At 35.0% G+C, this 15625-nt stretch overlaps 1 protein-coding gene across 1 annotated transcript; it reads left to right on the top strand.

The window, feature by feature from the left end:
* Nucleotides 1–13090: 13090 nt before the first annotated feature.
* On the top strand, nucleotides 13091–13537 carry LOC109134451 (uncharacterized mitochondrial protein AtMg00240-like). The gene has a single exon (XM_019248192.1). The coding sequence runs from the start codon at nucleotides 13091–13093 to the stop codon at nucleotides 13535–13537; it is 447 nt and encodes a 148-aa protein (XP_019103737.1).
* Nucleotides 13538–15625: the final 2088 nt, after the last annotated feature.

Here is a 15625-nt window from a genome sequence, read left to right as displayed (position 1 = left end):
ATATATATATTATATATATATATATATATATATATATATACGTACATATGTGTGTATGTGATAAATATAAGGATGACAATGAAAAACCAATAAAAACACTATATTGATTACCGTGATGTTTAGTGTATTGTCTAAGTCAACTCTTATTTCTAATAATCAACTGCGTAAAACGACTCTAATGAGTAAATGAGTAGAACGACTCTTCATATGTTTTAATATTATATATTATAACCAACGACAATAATAATGAGTAGACGATCGATTCCAAACTTTATATAAATGATTTATTATTATAAGCATTATGATTGATATATAAGTTTATAAATAACTATGATGGTAATGAGAATAATAATACAAATAAACACAAAACGAAAATGATAATAGGTAAAAAATACAAATAATAACAGTAATAGTAGCAATAGTAATACAAATAAGAACATGTAACAACCATAAGATAAGTAAAATAGTTAATCATAACTTATTAAAATAAGTCAACTGTTAACAAGTAACAACCATAAGTTAAATAAAATAGTTAACAAGTAGTAACTTGTTAACAACCATATAGTTTAGTACTAGTATAAGATTAACAACAATAACACTCCCTTATCTTTATAATGTAACATCCCATCCAAATCAAAGAAAAGTGGAGATCTATAGCAAAGAAAATGATACAAATAATGGCAGCGAAAATACCAATGAGACGGAGATGCTACTCTAAGGAGTAGAATATTAAACTATAAATAGGTAAAGCCTTCAAAGACATTAATCAAACTCCAAATCGTTTATATAAGAAGGGAAAATGAGGTCCCATACCCTCATTTCAACAATTCTCAAAATGTCATAAGATCACCATAAGAAACCTCAAATAGAGTAAATTCAAACCAAAAACTGAAATCCGTGGTTCAAAACATAAGACAAAACTAGAGGTAGCTACTTAAAACCAACTAAGTAACTAGTCTTAATTCCAGCTTCAAAGTGCTCGTCCACTATAACAAGCACCACTTTCTTGCTCACATGGTTATAACGCACAACCCCAGTCCAAACTGTGACAATTCTAAACAGCATCACCATCTGCACAATAATTCAACAACTTCGACAATCAGTGGGGAGTAACTAGCAGTTCTCCCAGCTCAAATAGAAACAGCTAAAGAACTTAAATAATTAGAAACAACATCAAAGAATACGTTATCAAGATACCATACTCACTACGAGGTACAATCGATCATAATAATAAATAAGGCAACCACTATCACAACAAATCCCCGTCAACCATGCAACAAATGCGGTCAACAAGCTCAAACACAACAGACCATGCCGCCTGTGAGTAGACTTATTGGACCATGCCGCCCAAGGCCTACGTTGCTTATTCGAGGAACCATACCGCCCTTTTCGAATAACCTGCATATTTGAGGAACCATACCGCCCTTTTCGAATAGCTAAATTTTACGGATCATACCACCCGTAAATTAAACCAATGGACCATACCGCCCAAGGTTAGTAACCAAATCCTAGGACCATACCGCCCTTAAGATAATCAAACATAAATTCCTAGGACCATGCCACCCTTAGGACAATCAAACTGAAGTTCCTAGAACCATACCGTTCTAAGGATCACCTGATAGAGACCTCTAAAACCATATCGTTCCGAGAATCACACTACTCAACAACGTACAAGTATACGTGTCAAGGTATACGCCAACTAATCCAAATTCAACTTTCAACGTATTTAAAACAAGTTATAAGAGCAAACCAAAACAATCTTACTCATCAAGGTTCCATCACGAGCTTACATAGCCAAGCACTAGCAACCGACCCATTTCAAGGCAAATAACCAAAAGCTACCCAACACAATTGGGCACATACCCTTAATGTAACACTTAAACCAACCAAAGTTTACTCTAACACCCTTAGTATACATACCTAAGACCAACCAAGCAAAGATACATAGGCTGTAAACCAAAAGGAATTTAAATCACAGTAGCACGACCTAGGGGACAGGCCCCTCGTCGCGGGTCGTGACACCCAGCCATCGCGAGTCGCGAGGGGGCTCGCGAGTCGCGAGCAGCTACTGTCATGGCCTGCGAGCTTCGCTCGTTCGCTCACTGAAAGCCCCACGAAATATGCACTAGCCTCCTACGTCAACTCCAACTCAACTCACGCCAACACACAACACCAAACACCTTCACATGTGTCTAAACTTCACCAATAACAACAACAACTCAAATCCAAGGCAAAATCAAAGAGAACCAATCAAATAAACTCAACCACAACCACCAAAAAGAAGACAACTAATTGACATGTCCTATCAATATGATCATAGTAGAAATCCAAAATATGAAAAGAACACCAACAACCATAAAAACCACATAATACTTTGTTCATACAATCCTCTAGTTCCACCTAGCATGATACTACATTCTCTAACGCATTTCTAACAACCTAAGTTCAAAATCTATACCCTACCGAACTAGAATAACGCTAGTGTCCTTTTCTTGCAGATAAACGTAGTAGAAAGCTTCAAATGTACTCTAAACACCTTGTGGAATATCACCACCTTCGACTCCTACGAACACAAACACAACGATCTCAACACGTGCTTGAAAACCGGTGCAAAAATAGCTTGAAATCAAGAAATGTGGACTGATTTTTGTGAGAAAATAGTGAATGAAGAACCAAGACTTTTCCTCTCCATTCTCTTTGGTTTAGGCGTGTGAAAATGAAATGACAAGGGGGGAAATTTTCTGATTTTATTTTCAGAAAATGAAGGTGAAAAGATGGTGATTAAAATGTGCATTAAGGGAGGTATATGAAGGGATAATCTCTTGATTATTGTAACGTTACAAGAATTCAAAATAAAGCTGTCCAAAGACTCTTCGTATACTATAAATAAAAAACAGAAATTTCGGACCTCCTAATACACACACAATGTACGACAGAAACACTAGTACAATGTAAATTTCAGTCACCAAGTAAAAACGTTCAAAAAATAATATGTATAAGTAAGTATTTTCAAAATTAAAAATTATAATTACTAACATAATGCAATTACGCACGCACTATACTATCACATTTTATACTCGGCACAGACACGAGCACCACATTGTCCGTTCGTATAAATAACGCAGATACAAACATTATACGACTAACAACAATGCCACACAAATAAAACACATTATAAACACATTGAACAATATCGATTAAAATAATGTAGATGTAAAAATATATATTTATACTTTCTAAAAATATATTAGTGAAATATAGTTTAACACTCAAATAATAATAATTAACGCGTGAAAATTTCAGAGATATTTCGGGGTGTTAACTGTTAACAAGTAACAACCATAAGTTAACTGTTAACAAGTAACAACCATAAGTTAAATACAATAGTTAACAAGTAGTAACTTGTTCATAACCATATAGTTTAGTACTAGTATAAGATTAACAACAATAACACTCCCTTATCTTTATAAGCTATAAGATTATTTAAGTTAATTGTTTTTATGTTATACTATAGTTTAATACTAGTATAGTATTTGTGATCTTGTCTTAACTTTGTATATATATGGAAACGAATCGTATTAATAAAAGTATTAAGATCAACATATATATGAATATGTGTGTGCAATTAATATATGGGTAATAACGAAAAACCAACAAAAACATTATATTGATTATCGTGATGTTTGTGTATTCTCTTAGTCAACTCTTATTTCGACAAGTCAACTGCGTAAAAGATTTATTATTATAGTAATACAAATACGAAGAGGAATAATAACAATAACAATAACAATAACAATAACAATAACGATAACGATAACGATAACGATAACAATAACAATAACAATAACAATAACAATAACAATAACAATAACAATAACAATAACAATAACAATAACAATAACAATAACAATAAATACAATACACATAAAATGATAATTACATCATAAAGATTTACAATCGACAGTTATATAAGCCTACAAGTTATAACGAGGGTTCATATATTGCACAGTACTACTAATAATAAATTATATCCCTAAATCATTATCCCATATAAAAGCTAACTATAACTTATTAAAAAGTAACATCAATAGGTTAATTGTTAACAAGTACTTACGAGTTACTAAATATAGTATTTATGGTATTCTCTTAACTTTGTATATATATGTGACTATAAAGAACCTATTTTATCAATAGGCTTAAATATATTAGGACGATTATAATATTGGAACCATTATAGCGAATACGTGATTGATTATTAACGAGTATGAGGAGCATCGACTCTTAATATGCTCTAACAATATAACTACCGATAATATAATGAGAATTATATATTAACTACAAGTATACGATCAATTCTAGATTTATATAAAATATAAATGAATCGATTAGGGTACGCATTACGATTTGAAATAATAATAATAAAATAACATGATAACAGCAACAACAATAATGATAATAATAATAATAATAATAATAATAATAATAATAACAATAATAATAATAATAATAATAATAATAATAATAATAATAATATTAATATAGCGTTAATTGGTTATTCAATATATTTTTTGCCATAATCGATAAATATTATCGTTACTCAAATCTCATTGGTCAAAAAATAAACACATGAATCCTAAATTATAGCCTTTGATTTGTAAAAGTGAATAATCTTGTTGATCCAATGGTCTAAAATGATCCAATGTCCCCTTTATTTTCAAAAATCCTAATCTCTCCTCTCTTTCTATCATAACCGTTAGATCTAATCCAACGGTTTAAAACGACCCTTTAAGCAACCTTCTATAAAAACCAAACCCTAAAATGAAAACCTATACCTAACTCTCATTTGTGATTTCTCTCACAAACAACGCGTCTCTCTCTGTCACAAACAACTCACTGCTCACTCTCTAGTCTCTTCTCTCTCTCATCATTCATCAACTAGCTTTCTCGCTGGAACTTCTTCATTAATTCACTCTCTTGCCTCATCCCATCTCTTCAATCGTTTATTCTTTCATTCTGTCTCATCAGCGACTCCTCTAACTTCTTCATTTATTCACTCTCTCGCCGGAAAACTTATATATCTCGTCAGAGAGCATGTTATGTTCTTGAGTTATCGCTGGTTTCGTCTCTTTCTCGCCAGAAAACTTGTATATCTCGCCAGAAAGCATTTTATCTTCTTGACTTCTCACTGGTTTCTTCTTTTTCTCGCCGAAAACTTTAAGATCTGGCGACAAACTTGTAGATCTCGCCAGAAAACGAAAAGATTTTGCTAAAAAGCGTAAAGATCTTGCCGGATAGCATTGGGATCTCACCAGAAAACACAAAAACCTTGCAGGCGTTTCTCTCTCCTCGTTCGACTGCTGCTGTTTCTAGCTTTGTATTGTTTCTGCTTGAAGCTTTTGGTTGTTACTGTTGGCTGCTTGCTGTTTATTAATTCATCAATTTGATTTTTGTAAATTCCTATGATAGTGACATAGGTATTCTATTTTTTGAATTAATTTATAATATTAGATTATCTCGATTCAATTGCCTAATTTTGTTCTTCAATCAAATAAGCTAAGTTCTTAATTATATGTTGCATAATAATTAAACTATAATATTTTATGGAAGCATTTACATTATGCAAAGCAACAAGTAAATTAATAAGACGACATTAGTAAGTACTAAGACACTAATAGCCAAAAAGGGATCAAATAATCCTATCCACAGTTACAAAACTGAGAAATACTAAATTACATCAATGATTTGGATAACCAAAAAAGATATGTACTAAAATTAAATCAAAGATTTGGATAAGCAAAAAATGTTAATATACTTTGTATATACATACATTATGCATGTTGACATTGTGACTTTAATAAGATGCATCAATAAATCTATACAAATATATTAAAAGGCGTGCGAAACAACGTCGATGTGCCACGTGGCATCCTCCTCCTGCCACTAGAAGTTTGCCACGTTTTTGTTAACCAACAAATGGGCTAGAACCCCAGACCTTATGTAATGATTTTCAAAGAATCACCATTTGATCTAACATCTCTTAGTGATCCATATCTCCGAAAAATTATAAATATGTGTTGTAATTAGTTAATGTTATTTAACATATCCCTTGCATCCTTAAAAATAAATAAATTTGCATGTTCATTAAAATTAATTATGTATGTATGATACCATATTTATTGTAATACTATAAACAAAATTTGATCATAAGTCTGTATTAAATACGGGCCTAGGCCGCATCCACGTCTAATATATTGAGAAGCATTCCTTAGAATGTATATGTGCCATGTGTCACCATCCCTTATTGAGTAACATTCTATCCACGTCTTTCTCATATAGTAAAAAAGAAGCATACGTGAACATTCGATCCCACAACCTCAAGTATAAAAGAAAGAGATACAACCATCACTCCACTATACTATTAATGCTTATTTAATCAAAACTAATGATGATGTTTGAAAAGAGAACTTTCGAAATCCGTATAATGAATGGCATAACTTTTTAAATGATTATGAGATGACTTATTTAACTACTATTAAATTGTAGCACAGATTAACCCCGAGGCATCGCCCGGGCCTAAACACTAGTGTCAAATTAAAACAAGAGAGTAATGTACATAAATAATTCAAAAATAAATAAAATAAAAATATAAACCAATACATAATATTGAAAGTGTAGCCCTTCAAATAGTCAAATTGAAGGTAATTTAATTTTTTATTTAATTAATTATTAAATGTAAGCAAATTTATAAATTAACATATTTAAATGATTTTGTAGATATAAAAAAATAATTGAATTTTAATAATATCTTGTTGATTACGGTCGGGTTCGAGTTTGAAAGCAGGTATGTCTGAACAGGTCTGGATATAATCTTGCCGGGTGCCGAGGTCAAGTTTCGGTCAGGTCTGGAGACTGACCTTCACAGGTCGAACTAGGTTCAAGTCAAGTCAGAATCAGGTTGACCCATCGATCAAATCTTTTTTTGACACCACTACTAACTCAATAAAACATCACTACATTATTCTGTCTGATATTTAAGTCATCTATAAATACTAACAAAAATCACTTATAACCATGAAGCAACATGACTCCAATTTAGGGGTTCAACCACTAATCAACACACCTCGACCTTCACATAATAAAGTCATTATCATCTCACGACTTCGCGTTCAATACTTTAATACTAGAATTTTTTGCACGCGATGCGTGCTTGAATTGTTTTTCGAAACAGAAAACTCGATTTTTTTCGACATAAGAGTTGAAAATTAGACATACGAAGTATAATTGTTTTTAGTTGCAAAATTTGATTAGTTTAGTTTCTGTCACTTTAGTCTCTCACCATTTTTTTTGTTTTTTTTTTTACTTTTCAAAGTTAAATTCTATGAACAAAATAGAAATTTTATTGAATTTATTTATGATTTCTAATATTATAATTTTTTAGTTGATTTTTGAATTAAGTACAATACTTCATAAATTGTAAAGAAAGTGGACACTTTGATTTCAAGTCAATTTTTTCAGAGGTAGTAGTTTGCGAGTGATTGTTATAATTATATTTTTGGTATTTTTGTTTGAAGCCCCATTTGATTTGTATGTGAATTTGTAATTTAGAATGGGAAGGGGGTAACATAGTCTCTTCATTTGGGAACACCATAGCTCCCCCCTTCTCTTATATAATAGATATATGTTGTACTTTAATTCTTGAATGATATTTTACATAAATCTTTTTACGTTGATAATTAATTGCTATTATATAATAGAAAAAGATAGGTCCAAATATATGTAGATTTTTTATTATATATAGGAAACACTATAAAAAAGTAAATAATTTTTTTTCTTGTCTAGCTTCTAATTCTGATTTTACTACAAATACAACTCTATTTTTTATCATGACCCATATTAATTGTGAATGGTTCTTGAGAATAGTGATTTGTAAGTAAATTTTTGTAAATGTTTTTGTATGTATTGACGTTCTAGGTTATTAGTTTTAGTTTGTATGTTAATTTTAAGTTTTGATAAAGTTTTCTGATTATTTGAGTGATTTGCGTGATTTTTTATAATGTGATTTTCTCAATTGTATGAGTGATTTGTAAAGTTCTTCAAATTTATGAGTGAGTGAGTGTTGTAAATTAATTTTCGGTAGTTTTTTTTTAGTGCCAATTTTGATTTTGACAATCCTTTTGTAATTTAGAAAGGGAAGGGGAAAAATAGGCATTTCAAAAGAGGACACCATTGCTCCCCCCTTCCCTTATATAATAGAGATTAAAGAAATAAGGAGTAGAATCATAATTCATATTATATACTAGCTATACTAATACATCTTTCTATTGTAATTCCATATTTATAACTATATATAACAATTCTAACTTTTTACAATTTACTTAACATCTACTAATGTAATTGAGACCTCTTTAATGAAATTGCCAACTTATATCTAATTTAGTAATTGAAATTCGCATATTAGTTAGTCTTAGTAAACATAAACTACTAGTCATATTTCAACATATAATATATTTAAAAATCTTTCTATTCATTCATACTTAATTAATTACAAAGTGATAACAAAGTCTTTCTAATGGAACTTATTACTTTCTAAAAGTTACTAACAAAGTAACTAACTCATGTCATCAATTCATTCCCAATAAGAAGCTATCAATTCATTACAACGGGATTCTTAGTTTATTGTTAATGTTCATACTCCTTAATTACCAACTATCTCTAAAAGTTAACTCAATAAATCAACTAACTAAATGCATACCATACACTAATTTTTAGTACTTCACTTATTTGCGTTAATAAGACAACTATTATCACACTAACATTAACAAGTTCATTAAATTAAGTTAAGACAACTATTATCACACTAACATTACATGTTTGCGTTAATGTTAGTGTCCTACCTATCTTGCGACACTATCGCCTCCTATAAATACCCATAAAAGTACGTTCACAATCATAATTACACAGTACTTGCCTTTATCTTTATTAGACTTAGGCGTCAGAGGAGTTTTCCTCGGATGAAATATGGACCAATTATAGCCCGGTTTATATGGTCTAGCCCAGATATCTTAGTCAGTCCAGATCTTGATTATTAACTACTAGTTTGTAAGCATTTTATCTTTTGTCCTCTAGTGTGAATCATCTTAGGGATTGCTGATGATATCACTATATAAATAGTAGGTGTGCTGTTGTCTAAACAGATTATTACCTGGAATGAAATCAACTTGAATGCACCGCAATTCTCTCTTGCTTACTGTCTTCTTCCTTGAGTAACCATGCCTTACTCAACATGGTATCAACGTTACTGGTTCGTCCAGTAATAAGAGAGAAATTGTAGGAGACCTTTCTCGTGTTCAGTTGTTATTCTTCAACCTCTTCTTTCAAAAAAAAATAAAAAAACCTCAAACTTTAAAACCTGGCAGAAATGGCTGGTGGAAAAGAAACAATTAGCCTTTCAGATATCCGACATCCACTCTATATCCATCCTTCTGATGACCCTAACTCAGTCTCTATAGAAAAATTGCAAGGTTCAGCTAACTACAGATCATGGAGAAGGTCTATGGAGATCAGTCTTGCATCTAAGAGGAAGTTGGGGTTTGTAACTGGGTTGGTTACAAGAGATAAAGAAGATACTCAAAAGCAAGAACAATGGGACACTTGTAACCACATTGTCATTGCTTGCATTCATGGTTCTATCTCTGAACAGATCAAAAAATCCATCTTTTATCTTTATACAGCTAGAGAAATATGGCTACACCTGGAGAGAAGCAACTGTCAGACAAATGGGTCTACCAAATATAGACTTAATAAAGGTGTATATGAAACAAAACAAAATGGTGGATTTGTGAATGACTATTACGCTAAGATGAAAGAAATGTGGGAAGAACTTGAGTCCCTAAATCAACTGCCAGCTATAACTAGTGTAATAGCTGAAATCACTGCCTTTGTTGAGGCTCTGCAAACTCACAAAGAAGAGCAACAACTGTTTCAATTCCTAAATGGGTTGGATGAATATTTTATAGCTCAAAGGTCTCAAATGCTTATGCAATCCCTCTTGACTTCTATAGAAACATCTTGTTCATCTCTGCAGCAAGAAGAGTCTCAGAGAGAGATCCTGAACATATCCAAACTCAACATTGAAACATTTGCAATGTACAACAATGGTGCAAGTCATGAAGGAGGATAATCTGTGTGCGGTGGAAAATATCACAATGATGAAGCTTGTTGGCATGTCATTGGATTTCCTAAAGGACATCCTAAGAACAAGAAGCAGAACAAATACAACAACAAAGAAGAAACATCCTTTGGAGCAAGTAGAAGGTGGAACAAGCCTAAAACCAACAAGATGGTGGTTAATGTTCAAAGCCAGAATGAAGCTGGACCTACTGTAATCAGCCAACATCAGCTTGAACAACTCCTAAAATTGCTCCCTTCAATCTCAAAGACTACAAAATCTGGTTCAGAAACTGAGGAAGAACTGGATACTACATTTGCAGGTATATGGTACCATGTTATTCAGCTTCTAGTAACATGAATGCATGGATTATTGATTCTAGAGCTTCAGCTCACATGACTTGTGCTTTGAGCTTGTTATCTGAGTTTGAAGAAACCAAAAATAAACCTAAAATAAACCTGCCAAATGGAAAGACTGTTGCCATCACACATATTAGTGCTGTGAGGCTGGAAAACAATCTGAAATTACATATTGTGTTGTGTGTCCCTAAGTTTAAGCACAACATGTTGTATGTGAACAAGCTTGTGCAGTAGGACATATGTAGAGTGATATTTTATCGTGCGTTTTGTATCATCCAGGACTCAGCTTCTCAGATCATTAAAGGAATTGGAAAGGCTCAAGGAGGGTTGTACTACCTGGTGAATACTCTATTGAAGAAGGTGTATGGTGAACTCGAGAAGTTAGCTTCTTCCTTAGCAGAGGCAGGGAAAGAAGATGAGAATAAAGTAGAAGTTAACATGATTACATAAATGGAATAGCAGATCTCAAATGTAAATCATGTAACTAGTAAAAGAAATGATTATGTCTTGTGGTATAAGAGATTAGGAGATGCACCAATGAACAAGTTAAAGTTAATTGAATGTATTGCAGATGCTTGTGCTAAATCTAATGATATTTGTCTAACCTGTCCAATGGCTAGATTTACAAAGTTGCCTTACTCTTTGAGTGACTCAATTGCTTGCTTACCTTTTAACCTTGTTCATATTGACATCTGGGGGGCCTTATAAGGTTTGTACTAGAGAAAGATACAGGTACTTTCTGACAATAGTAGATGATTATTCAAGAGCAACATGGGTTTATCTGCTAGCATTGAAGTCTGATGCATTGAGTGTGATATTGCTGTTTGATAAATTTGTTGAGAATCAATTTGGTGTGTCCATAAAGATTATAAGGTCAGACAATGCCTTAGAATTTAAAGAAGGAGAATGCAAGGAATTTTTTGGTGATCAAGGAATTATACACCAAACTTCTAGTGTGGACACCCCACAACAGAATGGAAGAGTAGAGAGAAAACACAGGAATGTGCTTGAAATGGCTAGGGCTTTGAATATGCAAGTTGGGTTACCTCTATCCTATTGGGGTGACTGTGTATTGACTGCAATGCATATTATAAACAAATTGACAAATTTAGTGCTTGGTAATGTCACTCCTTTTGAGAAATTATCTGACAAAAAGCCTACATATGACCATCTTAAGGCTTTTGGGTGCTTAACCATGGCCAATAACCCAACTAGAACTAGAGACAAACTGCAAGCAAGGGGGATTCCTTGTGTGTTTCTAGGATACCCTAGTAATTAGAGAGGTTACAAGCTGTTGAATCTGACAACCAACTAAACTTTCATCACCAGACATGTGAAATTCTATGAGCATATCTTCCAATGTAACAAACACAACCAAGCCCAAACACACTACCTTCAACCACAACCTATCTCTAAGACATCAGATAGCTTAGCCATTAAAAATAACACATACACTGAAACAGAAATAAACCTTAAACCTGAGCCTAATCTTGAACCAAACATTATACACCCACCACCTACTTAACTTGGTGATAATGAACCTGAACCACAACAACCACCATCACCTGCACAACCTGTAATTCATGAACCATCCTTGAGAAGATCTACTAGACAAACCAAACCACCAACATGGCTTGATGATTACACAACTAACCTGAAGAGTGGATATGCAACGACTGAGTCATCTACTCATGTTGCCAACATGGCTGAAATAAGAATTGATTCAAAGTTCTTTGCATTTCTAGCATAAACAGCTCAAGTCCAAGATCCTACCGATTTCAAAACTGCACTAGTGAAACAGAAGTGTGTGCAAGCAATTAACCAAGAGCTACAAGCCTTGGAAACTAGTGGTACATGGGAATTGACCACTATCCCCCTTGGGAAAAGAGCTATAGGATGCAAGTGGATTTTCAAAACCAAGTTTCATGCTGATAGGAGTGTAGAAGAGCACAAAGCTAGATTGGTGGTGCTGGGATGTAGACAAAGAGAAGGCATAGACTATGCTGAGACTTTTGCTCCAGTGGCAAAAATGACCACTGTGAGGTCCCTATTGGCAGTAACTGCAATAGAAGATTGGTGTGTACACCAAATGGATGTGAAGAATGCTTTTCTTCATGGAGATTTATTGGAAGATGTGTTTATGAAGGTACCTCCTGGGTACTCTGGTCCTAATGTACCCATTGTGGTTGGACAGGGGGAGAAAGTCTTTGTAGAAGCTCACCCCACCAAAGTGTGCAAACTGCAAAAGTCACTGTATGGACTCAAGCAGGCACCTAGGCAGTGGTTTACAAAGCTATCTGTTGCTCTCATCAATTTTTGCTTTGTACCATCCAAGGCAGATTATTCTCTCTTCATCAAGAGAAAACATACTCAAGTCATCACATTGTTATGCTATGTAGATGACCTGTTAATTGATGGAAACAACTCACAACTCATAAGTGAGGTCAAAGGCTTTCTTGCATATCAATTCCACATGAAAGACCTTGGTCCTCTTAGTTACTTCCTGTGAATTGATGTACATAGGTCCCATGATGGATTCTTCTTGTCCCAAAGGAAATATGTCATGGATTTGATCAAGGAATATCACCTGAGTGGCAGCAAACCTTTGAAGCTTCCTGTAGACCCTCACATGAAACTTACTCATGACATGGGGCCCTCTCTCTCACAACCTACTGACTACCAACATCTAGTAGGTAAACTCATCTACTTGACCATAACAAGACCAGACATAGCTTTTGCAGTACACAATCTGAGCCAATTCATGCAAAGGCCCACTTCAGTTCATATGCAGGCTGCAAAGAGAGTCTTAAGATACCTCCTAGGCAGCCCTGGACAAGGCATTCTACTAGCTGCAAGATCTTCTGCTCATCTCACAACTTATATTGACAGTGATTGGGCTGAATGTCCAATCTCTAGGAAATCCACCACTGGCTTTTGTATTTTACTTGCTGATTCACTTGTACCCTGGAAAAATAAAAAAACAACAGGTAGTTGCAAGATCCAGTGCTAAAGCTGAATATCTTCTCTATCAAATACATCAATTTGATTCTTATAAAAAAAAAAAGGAAAAATGGATCAGAATACCCCCAACTTTGGCCCGTCCGCTTTTAATACCCCCAACTATGAGTTATTTTTAAATACCCCCAACTATTGAGGAGGTCCACCAAAAATGCACCCAGATGACTTGTAACCTGTTAACCAGGTAATTTTTTTATTTCTCGTTTATTTTTAATTTCGACTCCTACCCACCACCACATCAACCACCCTCTCCCCACCCCAGACCCTCCCTCTCCCTCCCGGCTGCAAACCCTCTCCCCCCACCCCAGACCTCCCTCTCCCCCCACCCCAGACCCTCCCTCTCCCTCCCTGGCTGCAAACCCTCCCCCCACCCCAGACCCTCCCTCTCCCCTCGTCGGCTGCAAACCCTCTCCCCCCACCCCAGACCCTCCCTCGCCCCCCACTGCCCTAACCCCCGTCCCAACAGCACCCATTCCCACCCCATTCGACACCACAAGCATCCAGCCCACCCCCTTCGACCCACCACCACCCAAAACCTCGACCCAACCACCTGCACCAAAAACTCGCCTTAACCACCAGAAACCCTGACCAACCACCCACCACCCAAAACCCCGCCTTAACCACCCGAAACTCCATTTCAACCCACCCCAACCACTAAAAACCACTCAAAACCTCACCTCAACCCACCATTACCACAACCACCGACTCAAAATTTGAGCAAAAACACCCCCATGTTGGTGAGAATGGAGATTGTGGTGATGTTGCTGTGGTGAAAGTGGAGATGGTGCTGTGGTAGTGTAGGTGGAAGGTGTGGCGGTGTGGCGGTGTGGCGGTGTTGTGGTGCGTGGCAAGCAGTGGCATGGTGGGAGGTGGTGAGGTAGATGAGGAAAGAGGAGGGGGTGGTAGAGGAGAGAGAAAGGGTGGTATGGTGGTGGTAGAAGAGAGAGAAAGGGTGCAGGTAGATGAGGAGAGAGGAGGGGTGGTAGAGGAGAGAGAGAGATGAGCAGAGGGGGTGGTTTTTTGGTTTACCAGTTCATCCGGTCATAACAGGTAATGGTGCATTTTTGGCGGACCACCCCAAAGTTGGGGGTATTTAAAAATAATCCAAAGTTGGGGGTATTAAAAGCGGACCGCCCAAAGTTGGGGGTATTCTGATCCATTTTTCCAAAAAAAAAAGAAGTTCATCTATTTCATAATACTAGCTTGCATTATCAGACAAATTTTAGAGTAATGATGTTCGAAAAAACTCGTTCTATTTGCAGCCTTTCATATCATTCTTCTCATGAGTTGCTAAATGAGGTCCTATTTTTCCTAATAACACCCTAAATGCACCAAAATACATACATGGTGGTTGGAATTGGTCCTTCAAAGTTTCTTCCTAGAGTTTAGGAACGTGGGTATTGAAGTCAGTAGATTAGCATAGCATGCTTGGAGTTAGTGGTTAGTTAGTTTCTTTATTTTAAGGTTAGTGGTTCATGAGTTTGGTTTGTTGGTTAGTAGAGTAAAATGTGGGATTGCATTACCAATTAATTAGCTTAGTATCAACCTATATAATAGGCAAGTTACTAACATTGTATTTCATGAGAAAATATTGAGTTACGAGTTTGAGTTTATTTTTTTAGCTTCCTTTCATTATTCTTTTCTTTCCTCCTCCAAAATTAACATGGTATCAGAGCTAATCCAGGTTCGATCCAAAACATAAAAAAAATATAATAAGATTTATGTGAGTTTGAGTTGTGAGTTCTACGTTTTTTTTGAGTAAAAACTTTATGAGTGTGTTGTTTGATAACAATGGCAAGTTGTGGTGTTAACTCGTCGTCGCAACCCTTAATACCAATATTTAAGGGGGAGAATTACCATCTATGGAGTCTCAAGATGAGGATTTTGTTCAAGTCTCAAGAGTTATGGGATATTGTGAAGCAAGGGTATGAAGAACCAAAGGAGGTTTCGACTACACCCGATCAAAAGTTGCGAGAAAATCGAAAAAGATATGCAAAGGCTCTTTTGTTCATTCAATCGGCATTGGATTTCCGATGAATTTCCGATGCATCTACATCCAAGAAAGCATGGGAAATTATGA

This window comes from Beta vulgaris, chromosome 2, assembly GCF_026745355.1.
Source record: "Beta vulgaris subsp. vulgaris cultivar EL10 chromosome 2, EL10.2, whole genome shotgun sequence".
NCBI classification, from domain to species: Eukaryota; Viridiplantae; Streptophyta; class Magnoliopsida; order Caryophyllales; family Amaranthaceae; genus Beta; species Beta vulgaris.
This window is presented reverse-complemented; position numbering and strand designations above follow the sequence as displayed.

What these genes read in the sequence shown, in the direction of transcription:
- LOC109134451 (XM_019248192.1), top strand. Translation starts at nt 13,091, where the DNA reads ATGGATTTGATCAAGGAATATCACCTGAGTGGCAGCAAACCTTTGAAG.